Source organism: Camelus ferus, chromosome 16 (genome assembly GCF_009834535.1).
Source record: "Camelus ferus isolate YT-003-E chromosome 16, BCGSAC_Cfer_1.0, whole genome shotgun sequence".
NCBI classification, from domain to species: Eukaryota; Metazoa; Chordata; class Mammalia; order Artiodactyla; family Camelidae; genus Camelus; species Camelus ferus.
The window spans coordinates 998350-1015516 of NC_045711.1; the positions used below are offsets into that span (position 1 = coordinate 998350).

Sequence of the window (17167 nt, forward strand, 5' to 3'; positions counted from 1 at the left end):
CTGTCAGGGAGAATGAATTTGATGTTTGTTCAAAGAATATTGGAAGAGGAGTATTTTATGGAAACACATGGTTGACCATTATATCATGGTAATAAAGTATGCCCTTGAATTATTATTTCCTTTTAAAGTTCCTTTGAGCTGAAGGAACTAAATCCATTTCTAAATTTGTCCTGAGTTAAGTTTATTTTATGTAGGGTTTTAGTTGATAATTTTTATTTTATTACTACTCCTTGTTGGCCTTCGATTTTTCCTAGTGGAATTACTGTGGTTTCCTGCGGCGTTTCTGTGCCAGGTGCCAGCTGTAGGTCAGAAAAGGCCATTGCTTTGTAGAAGGGGGTCAGCCAGCCAGTCTCAGTCACACAGAGGCCTGAACTCCAAGAAACAGCTCTCAGTGGCCACAAGAGGATTCGGTTAGGTTTTAGAAAAACATACTGAAACGTATTAATGGATAACCCAGTAAGCATGTGAGCTCCTGTTCTTTATGAAATATTTTAAATTAAAAAATTTTTTATATTCAGAAAATTTGAAAAATAGAAAGCAAAGCAAAACTCAGAATTTCACCCCCTGAACACAGCTATCATTAGTATTTTGTGTTCCTTTTTCTAATTTTTCCCTTCTGTGTCTATATTATATATGTAGCTTTAGATTGTACAGTGAACATGGTATTGAAATAAATTGAGGTTATATGATGGCTGTTTTTCTAGGTTGCTTTTCATAACCACCATTTTTAATGGCTATATAGGATACATAAAGTTGGATTTCAGTTTTTTTGCCATTATTAATGCTTCATTGACTATATCATGAATATAACTTTTTACATATTTTACATTATTCCTAAAAGACAGGTTGTGGGGTCAAAGTTACGAACATTTGTATAGCTCTTTACATTTCACCAAAATAATTCTAAAAGGATGACAACAACTTACACTGTCAGTGGCAAAGTTAATAAATGCAAAGGTCCTTTGTAGTTTTAATTAGCATTTCTTTGATTATAAGTACAATCTAACATGCTTTCATATTTCTTTTCTAATTTTACATTCTTTTTGTGAATTCTGATGTCTTTTAAAAAGTTATGTCAAATATTTTCTACCCTTTGAGGGTTGAAGATCTTCTCACCCACTAAACACTCATGTTCCTGCCCTGCCTGATTTTCTGTCTATGTAGATTTTGTCCATCATGCTATACTCCTCAAAAAAAGAGATCAGCACTTTGGCTGAGCATGGGGAGCTGGAGCTGGATGAGCGGGGAGACCAGGAGGAGGAGGTGGAACGGCCAGCCAGCAGCCCTGGGGAGCCAGAGCAGAAAAAGCTGGACCCTCTCGAAAGCCTGGACGAGCCCACTAGGATATGTTTCTTGGTACGTTCTTGGGTCATGGTGTGGATTGAGAAAGGGGCTCTAAGAAATGGCTTCTCTTTGGCTTGGACTGTGTTTTAACCTCCACATGAAAATGCTTCAGTCTGATGTCCTGAGAACGCACCTCCTGAAGACTCAGTCTGTCTTCACTGAAGGATGGGAAAGCCCTCACAGCAGGAGATCTTAACGTTGGATGGTCATGGACCCAAAAGCTTTAGATCGTTTCTCCCATAAAATACACATGCAAATACTCGTGTAAAATTTTGCATGTAACTTCAAGCCCATCCATAAACCCCGAAGTGACAGTCTGTCCTCAGTTTCTCAGACATACTCTTCCTTTCCCTGGATAATCCACTGTTCCTCAGAATGATGTGAAAATGGCCGAGGGCTTGGACTTCAAAGGGTCTAACTATGTGAAGAGGAAACAGAGTATAATAGGGTGGGTGTTAGGAAAGCAAGTACAGTTTTTAAAAACATGAAAAGAAAGTCTAGTACTTAGATTTATGTGCCAGTTGTCAGACTTGAGTGCAAGGCAGCCACTACAGAGAAGCTAGCAATGAATGCAGTTTGAGAAATCATTGACTGTTAGCATTGCATTTTGTTGGTGTGATTTGGGGGGTGGGGTTCCCATGTTTTATCTTTTCCTTTGAATGTATAATAGTAATGCAGGTTTTACAATCCATGTTTCAGGGACTATAATTTCACATGCATGATGCAACCAAATGATGTTCTTAAATTATACTTGCGGTAGCTTTAGAAAATAATTCTTTTATCACTTTTGAGTTCAGATTATCAATAATGTGTTGAAGCATTTCTAATTGTCTCTCTTCTACTTCCTGCCTGTGGCCTCCAGATGGCTCACGACGCCCTCAATGCCCCTCTGCACATTCTCCGGGCCATATACGAACTGCAGATGAAGAGGACTGACTCCTTCTTCCTGGAGGTTCAGAAGAGGTGAGGGACGTTTAGATGCAGCCGAAGTGTAGTGAGCAAGGGAACAAGTGGGGGCAGGACTCTGTCTACCACCTGCCAACAAGATCTGCATAAAAACTCCTGAAAGGCCAAGGAGCAGCAGGGAACTTTACTTTCAGTCCTTCATAAAGCGACACGAAAGCTGACAGCACTACATCACACGGCTCATCTTTGAGCTGTGCTCCTTTAGGAAGAATTGACATTTGCAGTCGTCCTCTTGGAGTAAACTCATTATGGGTGCAGAGATGGCCTCAGGCACCAAAGTTCCCTCAGGTGGCAGCCCAGAGAGACAGTGCAGAGCAGGAGCTTCTGGTACATTCTGGTCAAAAGTGTTCTTTTGTTTGCTTGCTTTTTCACTTCTTTACATTATTTTTATGTTTTTCCCTAAGGATTATTATAAAATTAACAATATTCCCCTCCTTCTGACCAGGAAATTCAGAGCTAGTTCTTGGGCCCAGCTCTTAATTTTGGGGAGGACTGTGTATACCTGCAGCTAATCTCTTCCTCCATCCTCCACAGCCTAGTTTTGACTTCCTATTCTAATTTATATCCAGTTCCAATTTAATTTTTCTTTTCTTTTATTATTTCATATTTCTGAATTTCTTGTCTATTGCCTCACATCCTCTGTGAGATGAAGCAGTGTTTCATCAGGTGGGGCACAGAACACCATGGTCAAAGAAGACAGACTTTGCTTTTCCTCTCAGGGAACGGTCCAGAGGTAGGCAGCAGCCCAGCGTGGGTGGGCAGCCTGCTTCACAAAGTGACCCCGTGCCCCACAGGTGTTGTCCTCATCTGTGTCATCAGAGCTGGCTCCCCACACCACACCACTTCTGTTCTCCAGCTCAGAGGAAAGGGGGGCGGTGGAGACAGGAGCCCCTCCGTAACCCGGCTGTTGGAGGGCAGGCTCCGGGAGTGGCATGCGTTGCCTCACCAGCCTCTGGTTGGCATGAACCTAGTCGTGTCGCTACATCTAATTCCGGGGTGGCGGCAGGGGTGGAGGGTGTCTCTAGCTGTGTCTCTGACTACAACTCCAGGGAACTTTGTTTCTAAAAGAGAAGGAGAATGGACCCTTTTTATCTCTGCCCTGGGCGCACCTCTGCACGCATGACTAGAACGCCGTGAATCTAGTTTGGGAAATAATGGAACATGATGTGTAACTGCGAAGTAACAGGAGCATAACTCTGATCAGCACTTCTGACACATTTCACTGCCGGTTAAAATCTTACCTTTCTGTAACTCATGTCCCCAACTTTGTGTCCCTGCCTGTCCTCAGGTTTGATGGAGACGAGCTCACCACGGATGAAAGGATCCGGACCCTGGCTCAGAGGTGGCAGCCTAGTAGGAGTCTGAGGCTGGACGAGCAGAACGCCAAAGCCGTGGATACAGACATGATTATCTTACCCTGCTTGGTACGTGGCCCCAGCTGGGAACCAAGGGTCTGCCCCCACCCCACCCCGTTGTGAGAAGGCCGGGCCTCTGTGACGGTGCTCTCTGGGCTTCCAGTCCCGGCCCGCACGCTGCGAGCAGGCCACTGCCGAGGCAAACCCCGTGACCCAGAAGCTGATCTCCAGCACGGAGAGCGAGCTGCAGCAGAGCTACGCCAAGCAGCGGCGCAGCAAGAGCGCCGCCCTGCTGCACAAGGAGCTCAACTGCAAGAGCAAGAGGGCCGTGCGGGACTACCTCTTCCGCGTGAACGAGGCCACGGCCGTCCTGTACGCCCGCCACGTGCTCGCGTCCTTGCTCGCCGAGTGGCCCGGGCACGTGCCGGTGAGCGAGGACATCCTGGAGCTGAGCGGCCCTGCCCACATGACCTACATTCTGGACATGTTCATGCAGCTGGAAGAAAAGCACCAGTGGGAGAAGGTAACTGATTGCACTTTCAGCCCTCTCGCTCCTCCTTTGCGTCTCAGCGTCCCCCCACCCCCTCGGGGCCTTGAACAGGCTTCCTCTAGTGAGTGCCTTCCTGGACTGAGGTGACTGTGTGGCTCCCGGACAGATGTGAATGCAATGAAGGCGGGGTCGGGTCCCTGCTGAGCGCTCCCAAGAACTGGCCTGGAGCCGAGCTCCCGGCCTACACAGACTTGGTGCTCAAAGTATTTGAAGTAACGACCCCACAAAACCCGCCCTGACAGTTTCCTTTTTCGTTTTCACACTTACAAGTTTAACTCTCCTTGCTAGCCTGTCTCTTTTCATGTCCCCTAGGGTCTCACATAATGTGAAGTCCAGGGGACAGGGTTAATTACGATTCTGACAGCCTGTTCCTGTAATACAGGAAACCTTCCAGGAAGGTTTGTGTCTTCTGTTTTAAACCATTGTTTCTGGAATATCCACCCCAGACACTGCCAGCACTTACCCCCGTGTTACATTGTGACCTGGAGAAAGTTTTGTCGGTGAAGAAGTCAAGCCCCGAAGCCTTGTCCGAGGCTCCCAGCTCCTGGGTGGCAGATATGGGGTCTCCCCAGAGTCTGTGCATTCTCTTAAGTCCAGCGCTCTAATTTTTAAGTTTCAGTTTGACAAATGAGACCATTTTTTGTTCTGTTTTTAAATCAAATCTTCAACTTGGTCTTTAAGAGTGGTACAGGGTTAGCAAACTGTCACAGGGCTGGAAGCATCTCTTCCACCTCCTGCCGTGTAGAACCAAGAGGCCCACGTAGCAGAACTCGGGAGCCCTGGGCATGGCCTCTAGCTGAACTACAAAGTTTTGTCACCAACTTCCCAGTTTCCAGGTGCACAAATGAGCCACGTTTGCTGCCTTCTTCTTCGTCCATGTCCCCTTGCCACCCTCACACACCCTCACACACCCTCACACACACATGCAGTACTTGGGGATTCCTTAGCAAGTGAACTTATCCTCTAGTCCTAAATCTGCCCATCTGAAGACACTGGTTTCTCAGTCCCCTAGGTCCTTTCCTAGCCTCGTGGCCTTGGAGACTTGGGAAGGTGTGCTGTAGCCGTGTTTCTCATTCGGAAGAGGAAAAGGGAGCAGTTTTGCCCCTGCTGGTCCCCTTCTCAAACATGTCCTCCCCCATTCTTGCCCCGTGGAGCTCCTAATTCTGCAGCTCACTCATCTGTACGTCCACCCCGCTGCCAGGCTCAGATCTTCGGGGTCAGGAACGTGTCTGATTGGTTCTATTAGACCTCCTTGAAGTGGTGGTGTCCCAAAGGGACTGCAGCATCCTGATTTACAGCAAGGGCCCATTCCAGTGAGAAGTGGCTGATGGGGTTGGCTTTGGGGGTGGCGTCGGGTCCAGGAAGATGCCAGCCCCTTTGGGTGGGCATTGGGTTGAAATAGACTTTCCCTTCTTCCCGATGGGCAGCTCTGTGGCCCTGCCACTGGCCGGCCCTGACGTTCCCTGCCTGTGTGCCGCCAGATCCTGCAGAAGGTGCTCCGAGGCTGCCGAGAAAACATGCTGGGGACAATGGCCCTGACTGCCTGCCAGTTCATGGAGGAGCCGGGAATGGAGGTGCAAGTGAGGGAGTCGAAACACCCATATAACAACAACACCAACTTCGAGGTATGATCCGGGGTCGGCCGGACTCGCCCAGCCTCAGGGCGTGTGGCTGGCAGGGCCCGCAAGGGTTGCATGAATCTCATCAACTCCCACAGCAGCTCTTTTCCCGGGGACAGACCTGGCCTAGAAAGTGCTTCCTTAGTCTCAGCAGCAATCTGCCTCCCTGAAGCCAGTCCCAGGATTCTGTACAAACAAGTCCTCTCTTCTCTTGACCTTGTTTTAATAGAAAACAGCTGGCCACCTGGCCCTGGGGAAGAGTTTACTTTTCCTGCAGCAAGCTCCTTGGAGCGAGTCCCTCACTCTGTCCATGTCCTAATGACCTGGCCACACGTTGGAGACCCCCACCCCTTTGTTTAATTACCCAGAACGGGAAAACCGCATCTTTTCCCTTTGTACCTGGGTGGAGAGGCAGGAGTTTGGGTGAGGCAGGCGTAGGGTGGCCTCAGTTATTCTCATTGACCTAGTGCCACTTGCAACTCTTTGCTCTTTACAAAATGTTGGAGCTGGCCAGGCGTAGCTTCCGAGTGGCTGACACCTTACAGCAGGAGTGGTAGGTGACAGAGAAACTAATCTAGAACATGATTTTTGCTCAGCTGAAGGTTTGTTTTGCAGAAATATAAACCTCCTCACTCTCTTCCTTCCAAGCTTCTTCCCTCCCCGTGTTCCTGGTGTCTGTCCCCATCCCCTGGCCCCACATAGAGCTGCAGAGTTCTGCCTCAGAGGGCTCCCCTTCCCTTCACCACCCTGACTCCTCCACTTCTGGGTCCCTCTCACTGCTCCTTACTGACCCCCACTGCTGCTGACCATCCCTGGCCCCACCAGCCCTGCTGCAGCCCACATCTCATCTGGGCTTTCTCCTGCTTGAGACCTTCCCGGGGCTCCCCCTGCAGTCCAGACAGTCTGATCACCTCATTTTAGCACACAAGGCCTTCAAGATCTGTCCCCAGTCTCTCCACAGTCACATCACCCCTGCCCCCACCTCCCAAGCACACAAAGCCCACCCTTTACCTCATACACACCCATCTCCTTGCTCTTCCCCGAACGTGTCAGACTTTCCAGGGCTGTCTCCTTTGCCTGAAGCGCACCCCCCGTGCTCACATCCCCCTCACCTGCCTCTTGCCATCCGGATCTTCCTCCCTGACAGGCTCCTCCCGTCCTCCTCAATCTTCAGGCAACCTGAACGTCCCCTTCCAGGGACTCTTTCTGCCTTCACTTCCCCTCCCCTCCTTCAAGGCGGTGCCCAGTCTAGAGGAGTGACCCTCCCGTGTGTTCACGGCCCGTGTTCTTGCTCCCCAGCCCTGCTGGGCTGAGAGCTCCCAGAGGCCAGGGCTGGGCCTCACTCACTCCCACAGGCCCAGTTTCAGCGGCAGGACTTGGCATGAGGAAGGCCCCAGTGAACAGTCCGGTGGCCAGCCATGACAGCCTTGTTTCCCCTCCTAGGATAAAGTTCACATTCCTGGTGCAATCTACCTCTCGATCAAATTTGATTCTCAGTGCAACACAGAGGAGGGCTGCGACGAGCTCGCCATGTCCAGCAGCAGTGACTTTCAGCAGGACCGACACAATTTCAGCGGGTCTCAGCAGAAGTGGAAAGATTTTGAGCTTCCCGGTAGTAAATGAATACTCAGTCATATAGACTCTCAACATTAAGTTTTTTTTTTTTATTTTTGTTTGCTTGGTTTTTTTTTGGGGGGGGGAGGTGAGTACTTAGGTTTATTTATTTATTTCTTATTTAACGGAGATACTGGGGATCGAACCCATGACCTTGTGCATGCTAAGTATGGACTCTACCACTGAGCTATACCTCCCCCCAAGTATTTAAACTTAATACTGAGAAAGGAAATTGTTGGAGGATTTAAAAACTGGGTTTGATCTGTTTCGTAGGAACAGAAACCCCTCACTTGCCTTCCCCTGTTGCTGCAGTGTCCTGACCTGTCTCTGATTCTCACGTGTTCTAGGGGATACTCTGTATTACCGTTTCACCTCCGACATGAGCAACACTGAGTGGGGCTACAAATTCACCGTGACGGCTGGACACCTGGGGCGATTCCAGACAGGTGTGTGCTCTGGTCTTTCTGTTTGCACGATCTCTCTGCCCGGTACACTCTGCAAGTGTAGGTACTGTTATGTCACTGGTCTTTGTTAAAAATCAAAGCACGTGTTCTTCTCTGTGACTTCCACAAATTTGTCTTCCAAGCCCTACGCGGGTCACTTTTGAATGGGCTAGAGTTGGCTAGTTGTAATTTAAATGGCCAGATAGAGGAGCCATCTGTCAGGACCTAGAAAAGATGCTCATTCTGTTAGAATTTGCCAGGGCCTTTTGTAAAAAGGAGGAAACGAAAATGTTTTTCCTATGTTGCTTTTACAAAACGCATAATTTCAGGCAAAATTTAAATGATCCCAGTGGTTTCTTCCTATTTATTAAAACTTGAGCAGAGTATATTTTTAAAAATATCTCTATTTTGTCGGGGCTGCCAGGATTTGAGATTTTGAAGCAGATGTTGTCAGAGGAAAGAGTTGTGCCGCACCTCCCATTGGCCAAAATTTGGGAGTGGATGGTGGGCGTGGCCTGTCGCCAGACAGGTCATCAGCGGTTAAAAGCCATCCACCTACTTCTGAGGATCATGCGATGCTGCACCCACAGGTGAGCTGCCTTCCTGATACGAGTCTGTTCCTGGGTGTTTGTGTTGCGAATCTCTCCTCCCACTTCAGGGCTTGCTGTTTCACTCTGTTAGCGGTTTCTCTGATGAAAGAAGTCTCTAATTATTATGTCTTCAGCTCATCGGTCATTTCCTTTATGCAGATGCTTTTGTTGTCCTGTTTAGGAATTTCTTGCCTTACTTGACCTTGGGTCATGAAGATAAAGCTGGTTTTTTGTTTTCACATTTAGTGCAGCAGTCCACGTGGAATGAATTTTCACACATAATGTGAAGGGAAGGGGGTCAAGATTAGTTTTTTCTCACGTGGGTCTCCATTTGACTCTAAAGACCGCCTTTCCTCTCACCACACCCTATGCCGTCTTTGTCACAGAGAAGGTGTCCGTCTGGGGGGGGGGATCCATGTCTGGCTGCTTTTGTTCTGCTGGTCTTTTTGTTATCTTTGTGCCAGCACCACACTGTCTTAAATATTGTAGCTTTATAACAGATTTGCTATCTAGCAGTGTAAATGCTTCCTCCTGCCTCTTCATCTTCAAGATCGACTTGGCTATTTGATACTGCAGTCCGTATAAATTTTAGAATTAGTTTAGTTCCTTTTTTTCCTCAGCCTTATTGAGGTATAATAGACAAATAAAATTGTGATGTATTTAAAGTATAGAATGTAATCATTTGATATCAGTTATACACTGTGAAAGGATTCCCACAGTCAAGTTAACTGATACATTTCACTCTTGTGGAATTGTCGATTTCCACTGTGCGTTATGGTATTGTACACTATTGTCAACAGTTGTCACCATGTTGTATGGTAGATCCTCAGACCTTATGCATCTCGTAACCGAAGTTTATACCTTTTTACCAGTTTTCCCCATTTCCCCCACTTCCCAGCCCTTGGTAACCACCATTCTAACTCTGTTTCTATGGGTTTGACTTTTTTGGGGATTCTACATGTAAGTGATATGCAGTGTTTTTGTTTTTTTTTTAATCTGGCTTATTTCACTTAGCATAATGCCTTCCAGGTTCATCCATGTTGTCTGAAATGGCAGGATTTCCTTCTCTTTCATAGCTGAATAATGTTCCATTGTGTATCTATATGCCACGTTTTTCTTACCCATTCATCCATCGACAGACACTTGGCTATTTTGAATAGTATTGCTGTGAACATAGGAGTAGAGTTACCTTTCTGAGGTAATGATTTTATTTATTTTGGATATACCCACAGGTGGGATTGCTGGATCATTTGGCAGCTTCACCTTTAATTTCTTGAGAAACCTCTATGCTATTTACATTCCCACTAACATTGTACAAGGGTTCTCTCTTTTCTCCACATCCTTGCCAGCATTTGTTATCTCTTTTTGATAGTAGCCATCCTAACACAGGTGTGGTGATATCTCGCTGTGGTTTTGATTTGCATTTCCCTGATAATTAGTGATGTCGAACACCTTTTCTTGTACCCATTGGCCACTTGTATGTCTTTGGGAAAATGTCTATTCAGGTCCTTTGCCTATTTTTTTTAAATTGGGTTATTTTACTATTTAGTTGTATGAGTTCCTTGTATATTTTGATATTAACTCCTTATCAGATATGTGGTTTGCAAATAGTTTCTCCCGTTCCATAGTATGCGTTTTCACTCTGTTGACTGTTTCCTTTGCTGTACAGAAGCTTTTTAGTTTGATGTAATCCTACTTGTTTATTTTTGCTTTTGATATCAAATCTAAAAAATCATCGCCAAAACCAGTGTCAAGGAGCTTACCCCGTACATTTTCTTCTAACAATTTTATAGTTTTAGGACTTACACAAAAGTCAACTCAAATGGGCTGAAGACTTGAATGTATGGTATAAGATAGGGGTCCAGTTTCATTCCTTTGCATGTAGATATCCAGTTTTCCCAGCACCATTTATTGAAGAGAATATTTTTTCCTCATTGCATATTCTTGGTGCCTTGTCAAAAATTAAACACATATATTCATGGGTTTATTTCTCGGCTCTCTTTTGTTTCCATTGATCTATATTTCTTTTTTTATGCCAATACCAACATGCTGTTTTGATGACTGCAGCTTTGTAGTGTAGTTTAAAATCAGAGAGTGTGATGCCTCCAGCTTTGTTCTTCTTTCTCAAGATTGCTTTGGCTATTCAGGGTCTTTTGTAGTTCCATTTAAATTTTAGGATTTTTTTTCTATTTCTGTGGGAAATGCCATTGGAATTTTGATAGGGATTGCTGTAGATTGCCTTGGGTACTATGACTATTTTAACAATATTAGTTCTTTTAATCCATGAACTCAGAATATCTTGCTATTTACTTGTGTCTTCTTCAGTTGCTTTCATCAGTGTTTTATAGTTTTTAGTGTACAGATCTTTCACCTCCTTTGTTAAATTTATTCCCAAGTATTTTATTCTTTTGGACTCTATTTATTGTAAATGGGATTGTTTTCTTAATTTCTCTTTCTAGCTGTCTCCACCGTGTCCTCACATGCAAACATCAGGGGTCACGTCGCGCACAGGTTTAGTTCTGTTCCTCTGCGAGCAGCATCCCGTGAGCACTCTCTAGCTGAGTGACATGTATGAATTGTCACATCTCCACTGTCTTCAGGCCAGAGGGCCCTCCTGGCTGCTTTCCTGCTGAATCCTGGCCATCTCCCACCTTCCTGCCTGTAGGGACACTCCTGCAGCCCCTTGGTCCCAGGGGCCGAGGGGCAAGGCAGCCCCTGGGGGAAGGACGGCGGCAGGGGAACCTCCACGGTTCTCCCGGAGGTCTGAGCCGAGCAGGTGCCTTTACCTCACACTCTAGTGCTTTCCCGAAAACTCAGTTGTGAAGCTATCTCTTTAAAGCAAACCACGGTTTCCCATTGTTTACTTTGCAAAGGCTTATTCCCCTGGGAGAAAGTATTGGCTCCAAGATTACACTTAAATGCACAGAATTCTTTTAAAAATCATACTAAAAAGAAAAGGCAAATTTTAAGGTTATAAATATGTAAAATCATGTAAAGTCCCAGAATCATAATTTTTCTCCTCTGAAGGATGTTGAACTGGAATTAAAGTACAACGTTAAGGAAAAAAAAATGCAGTCTCAACAGGAGTCTAATAAAAAGGGTTCTGCTTTACCCTTTAAAGATTTCTGGCCTGAGCAACGTTATAAGCGTACTTCTTGTGTTTTATGAGCCTGAGGTCATAACAACAGTTGCTATTATCTTTTAAATCAGTTTTTTTCTCTGATTATTAAAGCAAATGAGCATTGTAGAAAATTTAGAAAACTGACAGGGACAGCCCCTGATAACATTTTTTGGGCACGTTCGTTTACTGTTGCTTTTAATATGGTCACGCAATAATATATATGCAGTTTTAAAATTTTTACACTTTATGTTGCATATCTTGCTCTTTTCCACTGAACATTATCTTGAGATTTTCCCACTGCCATTGAAGTTCTTCTAACAACCATTTTTAAAGACGTGCAGCTGATCTGCGTGAACGTGCCTCGGGACCTCCTTTTTCTCGGAGTCCTGGTTTGAAGTTGAGGTTCTGCCCCTTTTCTGATCTGCCGTTGGGGAATGTTGGGCAGTTTGGGGGAGGCGGGGACTGTCGTGTACTGACCTTGTTAGATGTGGGGGGCAGACGCTGGAGCTGCATTTCCCCTCAGCTGCCCTCAGCAAACCCACCCCCTCCTCCCACAGTGACCTCTGTGACCTCACGCTCTTGAAGCCCCTGTGGCAGCTCTTCACCCAGATGGAGTACAGCCTGTTTGAGGACGTGACGCAGCCCGGCATCCTCCTGCCCCTGCACCGCGCCCTCACCGAGCTCTTCTTCGTCACCGAGAACCGCGCCCAGGTGAGGGCCTGCCCTGCCTCCCCACCGGCTTCCAGGCTTCTGCTTCCTCCGCTGCCCGGGGCCAGAGCCAGGCCTCAGATCACAGCCCTCTGCGAGCCCTGGGGTGTCATGGGGTCTCAGCAGACCTGCTCAGGGAGGCCAGCATGGCCTGGAGTCCAGCATCCCCTCTCCCCTGCCCCGGGGAACCCTTGAGTCCACCCCAGTGTCGCTTGTTTGGTTAGGCCTGACGCCAAGGGGAACCTGCCCTTGACTGGCCCTTGACCACAGTAAGTTTGGGGAAATAAACTGGTAGGTCCTTCTTCCTCCTCCTTTCCCTCCCCTCAGCACAACAGACTCATTGACCATGAGATTACCCTCGCGTTGTATACACGAGGCGGCTGCGGGTGGGTCAGGGCGCCTGGCTCCCCAACTCCTGCTCCTTCGTGGCTGGGGCGAAGTCCTCTAGGGGGGCGGTCTCTTACAGCTGCCCCCTGCTCTCTCCGCAGGAGCTCGGCCTGCTGCAGGACTACCTGCTGGCCTTAACCACTGACGACCACCTTCTCCGCTGCGCGGCACAGGTACCCCCCTCCCGGTGGCAGCCGTACTCACCCGTGGCCGGGACAGAGACTCCACCCCGGGTTTACACGGAGCTCTGTTCCGAGGCAGCCACTTCCTGCTGGTGTCAGAGATTGCAGCAGAGCCCCATTTATCAGAGTCTTTCATATTAAACTGTGGGGTCAGGAGACACCAGCAAGAATTTGTGTCTCTTAAACCAAAACAACCAGTGCCTTAAATTTACGGTTTGGCCGATCCCTGAAGTTTCCATAGAGTTAGATTTCAGATATTTCTGGATGTAACTTTCTTCCCTGGTAGGAGAACTCCTGACAGCTGTCGGGTCTCAGGGCCCCTTTACACTTTTAAATTACTGAGGATCCCAAAAAGCTTTTGTTTACGTGCATTATATATATTCATAAATACCATTAGAAGTAAAATTAGATTTTAAATTTAGAAATCAATTGGAAATTAAAATGTTAAACTTATTTGTCAATTTATTTTTTAAAATAAACTCATTCCACTTAACATTACAGTTGTGAAAAGCAACTGTATTTTTCAAAACAAAATAATTTTTGAGAAGGGTAGCATTGTGTTCATTTTTGCAGCTCTCTTTAACACCTGCCTTCATAGAAGACAGCTCTGTCTGTATACCCGCTTCTGCATTCAGTTGTTATGTTATCACACATTAGCCTCTGGAAAACTCACTGTATACTCGTGAGAATGTGAAAGTGAAAAAGGTGAAATACTGTCTCGGTATTATTGTGAAGATGATTTTCATGATGCAGAGCCCTTGAAAGGGCCTGGGGGACCCCCAGGCTCACTGACTCCTTGAATATTGTGGAGCATGTGGTCTAAGCCCCCACAGTGGATGGATAGGGGCGCTGAGGCTCAGAGAAGGGAGAGATTTGTTCCAGGGTCACACAGGATGGGGCATCCAGCTGGGACTCCCAGCCAGAGCCCTGCACTCTGTTCCTGGCATGTTTTCTCAGTGAGCATACATACGGTCCTCCCACAAGAAAGGCTCGGAGCGCCTGCTTAGAAGCAGGCATCCCCCATCCATTGCAGAAGGGTTTGTGTGAATTTTCCTGAGACCTGTAGGCAGAGTGAAAACTCCTCCCCTCCTAACAGGTGCCTCCCGGCACCGCCACTGGCTTTTGGTTTCTTCCCTTCTGCTCCTTTGTGCTGCTGTTCCCTTTCCCTAAAGCACCTTCCCAGACCCCCTGCAGACGTGTCCTCTGAGCCCCAGCATTGCACCTGCCCCTCTCTCGGGGCCGTGGTGATTTCTCCCTTACACGTGGCATTTCATGCGGTCTCGTTAGGTTTGTCTCACCCTAGACTGTGGTCCCCCAGGTGAGGGGAACCACATCTGGCTTGTGGCTGCCTCCCCCACCCCTCCTCAGGTGTTCAGCTGAGGGTCTTGTTCTGTTGGCACTTAATGACCCAGCAGGTGAAAGGTTCTAGACGTTGGTGATGACCCTTCCTCCCTCCACAGGCTCTGCAGAACATTGCTGCTATCAGCCTGGCCATCAACTACCCAAACAAGGCCACCCGCCTCTGGAACGTCGAGTGTTAGCCCCTGGTGCGGCGTGCATGGAACTAGCTAATCTGTCCGCAAGGATCTCAGAGCAGATGCCTAAACTCGTTCAGGGAGATTCCTGCGGCGTCGGTGCCCGGCTCTCCTTGAGCTCCCTTTTCCACTCCAACTCAAATGCCAAGCAGCCACATCTCCGAGAACCTCCCGTGTCACAGGCGAGGCACCCGTGCATACCACAGCACGTGAGAATAAGCAGAGCAGTGCAGAATTATTCAGAAAGGCGGGCAGCAGGCCCCCGAGAAGGTCGTTCAGAGACCAGCCTTCCCCAGGGCTTGTCCCTGCAGAAGCCGCAGCCCCGGGAAAACCTGGCCGCAGCCGCTCAGGAAAGGGCTCTGTCTGTGGAGCTGAGACTGCATGCACTTGCCCTTCAGGGGAAGGCAGGGTCTGCCCAGAGCTGCCTTTCTCAGCGGAACCTCCAGCAGCAGCGGCCGGCCTGGGAGCTCCTGTTTTGCTTTTGCTTCTGGAGACTGGGTAATCCAAACCAAAACTGGTGAGAGCCCCTCCTGGCGGGCCACCTGGTCCCTTGCGTTCGGTACGGGACCCGCCGCCGCGCTACTCCCCTGTGTAGCCACGGCCATCCCAGAGGAACCCTCGGTGAGAACAAGTGCCCTGTGGGACAGCCAGCGGGGCCGCCGTGGTGTCCACTCCTGCACTGCTCCCAGCACGTCCACAGATTTTTTAGTTGCTGTTTTAACATATTTCAGTTTCCACCTCATGTTTTTAGAAAGAACCACACTGACTCCCTTGAGAGGGCCTCGGGGGCATGACCAGTGGGTCGGTCATTCAAGGGGATAGACTGGTTTGTGTGAAACTTGAAGACGACTCTTTAGCTTCTGTATCTAAAGACTGGAAGTGTTGTCAGAGGAGATCTTATTTTAGAAGTCAAACAAACAAACAAACAAAACACATGATGATTTTATTTCTGCTCCATGGTCGTGGTAACCATCACGTCCTCCTCTGGGACTCTCCGCGGTTATTGGGCTGTCACGGGTCTAGCAGTAACTGCGTTAGGCGAATGAACACTGTTTTCCGCCTCTCCTTTTTATGGCTGTAGTCTTGCCCTGAAGTGCTGATTGTATTCTGCTTCCAAAGCCAGGCTTTGGGGTATGAGGCTGGGTTGGCATGTGGGCTGTGGACAAGCCTCAGTGGGACACATCGCTTGAAGAATGTCTGAGGCAGCTCCCATTTAAGGGTGGGGGCCCGGGCCCAACCATGTCCCCACACACAGGGACGAACCCACGGAAGGCTCCTCGTAGCCAGGGCCAAGTTGAGCAGGTCAGCACTGCCGTGGCCTCTGCAGGGCCCAAGACTGCAGGTCCCGGGAACACCTAACTGCACGATCACTTTTGCCTTCTGGGTCAGGAGCCAAGGTACAGTGACCTGCTGCAGCCCTAGAACTGGGTTCTTAACCCCACCCCAAGCTGCATGTGGAGCCGTCATCACAGGGAGAATTCAAAGGAGACAGAAGCAGACAGAGCAGGTCCTGAAACCCAGTGACCCTAAAGCCCATCGCCCTGACGTTGGCAAGGCACCCGGTCTCCCGTGGTGTTGGGGTGTGAGTAGACGGGCTCTGCGGCCTGGTAGAAACCCCTTTCTCATCTTTTGCTCTGCCCGCATCCCCAGAGAAGGTCCCACGCTCCGTCCCACCCAGGCCTGGGTGGGTCTCGCAGTGAGGAGGGAGATCACGGAGAAGTGCCCGGCTTGGGAGGAGAGGCCCCCACCCTGGGCTCAGGCTCACTGATGGGCTGCCCCGAAGGTAGACACAGAGACGGTGCACTCACTGCTCCCCCTCGCCTGCCACCCATGCCCCTCTGTACCGCAGAGACAGTAATGCAGGGACAGACGGGCAGGGCAGGGTGACACTGCATCCTCCCACCAGGAAGATAGACTGGAACTAAATGCTGGACTCCTCATAGCTTCTCTCTGTACACCGCCCTTGTTATTCTGGTCTCTGCGCATTCAGTTTGGATAGAACCAGCCTAAGCTCTCCCTTCTTGCACAACTGCTGCTCTCTCCACGCAGAGCCCTGCCGGGCCAGCACCCCTGCCTCCTACCCGCCTCTGCTTCCGGCCACTGGGTGGCACTGCTGAGCCAGGACCCGCTCCCTGGGTCCCTAGCAGGGCCAGCAGCATGGAAAGAGCGAGCTCCATTCAGACCCACATCCCTTTGATCCTTCTTAGGAGGCAGGACTGCCTGAAATGAGATAAAACTGATAGGAATGAGGTGTTGTGGAAACATGTGCCTAATCTATAAAGAAATCTGTTCCAAACCATGTATATTGTACAGACAGACGCTGTTCCTAATGAGGAGTGACTTATTTTCATCATTGTTTTTAATTTGTTTTCTTACGGGTTTACGATTTTGAATTTTTCTTATTTGGTTGAAAGACTTTTGATTATATCAGCTGAGTGAGTTCAGCCTGTAAAAAGGATGTTAAGTTGTGGGTAAAATATGCAAATGAAGAGAAATATATTGTACAAATTCTATACAAAAAAGTAGTTGTGTGTGGTTTTTTTTTTTCTTCCTCCTTCGCCTCCTGTCTTTTTTGTGAAGATACTACTTGGAGTTTCAACCAAGCAGAACTGATGGAATTTCTAGAATCTCAAGGCCCTCAGGTGGAAAGTAATCAGAAAGGTTCTTAGCTGCCGAAACCCCTCCCCGCTGCACCTCCCACCTTGACTACAGCCCTGCAGGAGACACCCCTCCCCTCGAGCTTGTGCTCAGGC

General features: G+C 48.3%; 1 protein-coding gene across 2 annotated transcripts in view; it reads left to right on the forward strand.

The window, feature by feature from the left end:
- ZZEF1 (zinc finger ZZ-type and EF-hand domain containing 1) overlaps positions 1 to 16936 on the forward strand; it is a 95584-nt gene extending 78648 nt beyond the window's left edge. The window contains exons 45-55 of one of the 2 annotated variants that reach the window (XM_032497948.1): positions 1165 to 1356; positions 2207 to 2307; positions 3599 to 3734; positions 3829 to 4188; positions 5697 to 5840; positions 7278 to 7446; positions 7796 to 7894; positions 8316 to 8481; positions 12160 to 12313; positions 12799 to 12870; positions 14340 to 16936. In XM_032497948.1, the coding sequence (XP_032353839.1) occupies positions 1165 to 1356; positions 2207 to 2307; positions 3599 to 3734; positions 3829 to 4188; positions 5697 to 5840; positions 7278 to 7446; positions 7796 to 7894; positions 8316 to 8481; positions 12160 to 12313; positions 12799 to 12870; positions 14340 to 14420 (1674 nt within the window). In that variant the 3' untranslated portion in view covers positions 14421 to 16936. The remainder of the gene's footprint in view (positions 1 to 1164; positions 1357 to 2206; positions 2308 to 3598; positions 3735 to 3828; positions 4189 to 5696; positions 5841 to 7277; positions 7447 to 7795; positions 7895 to 8315; positions 8482 to 12159; positions 12314 to 12798; positions 12871 to 14339) is intronic. The other variant, XM_032497949.1, reaches the window with a different exon arrangement.
- Positions 16937 to 17167: the final 231 nt, after the last annotated feature.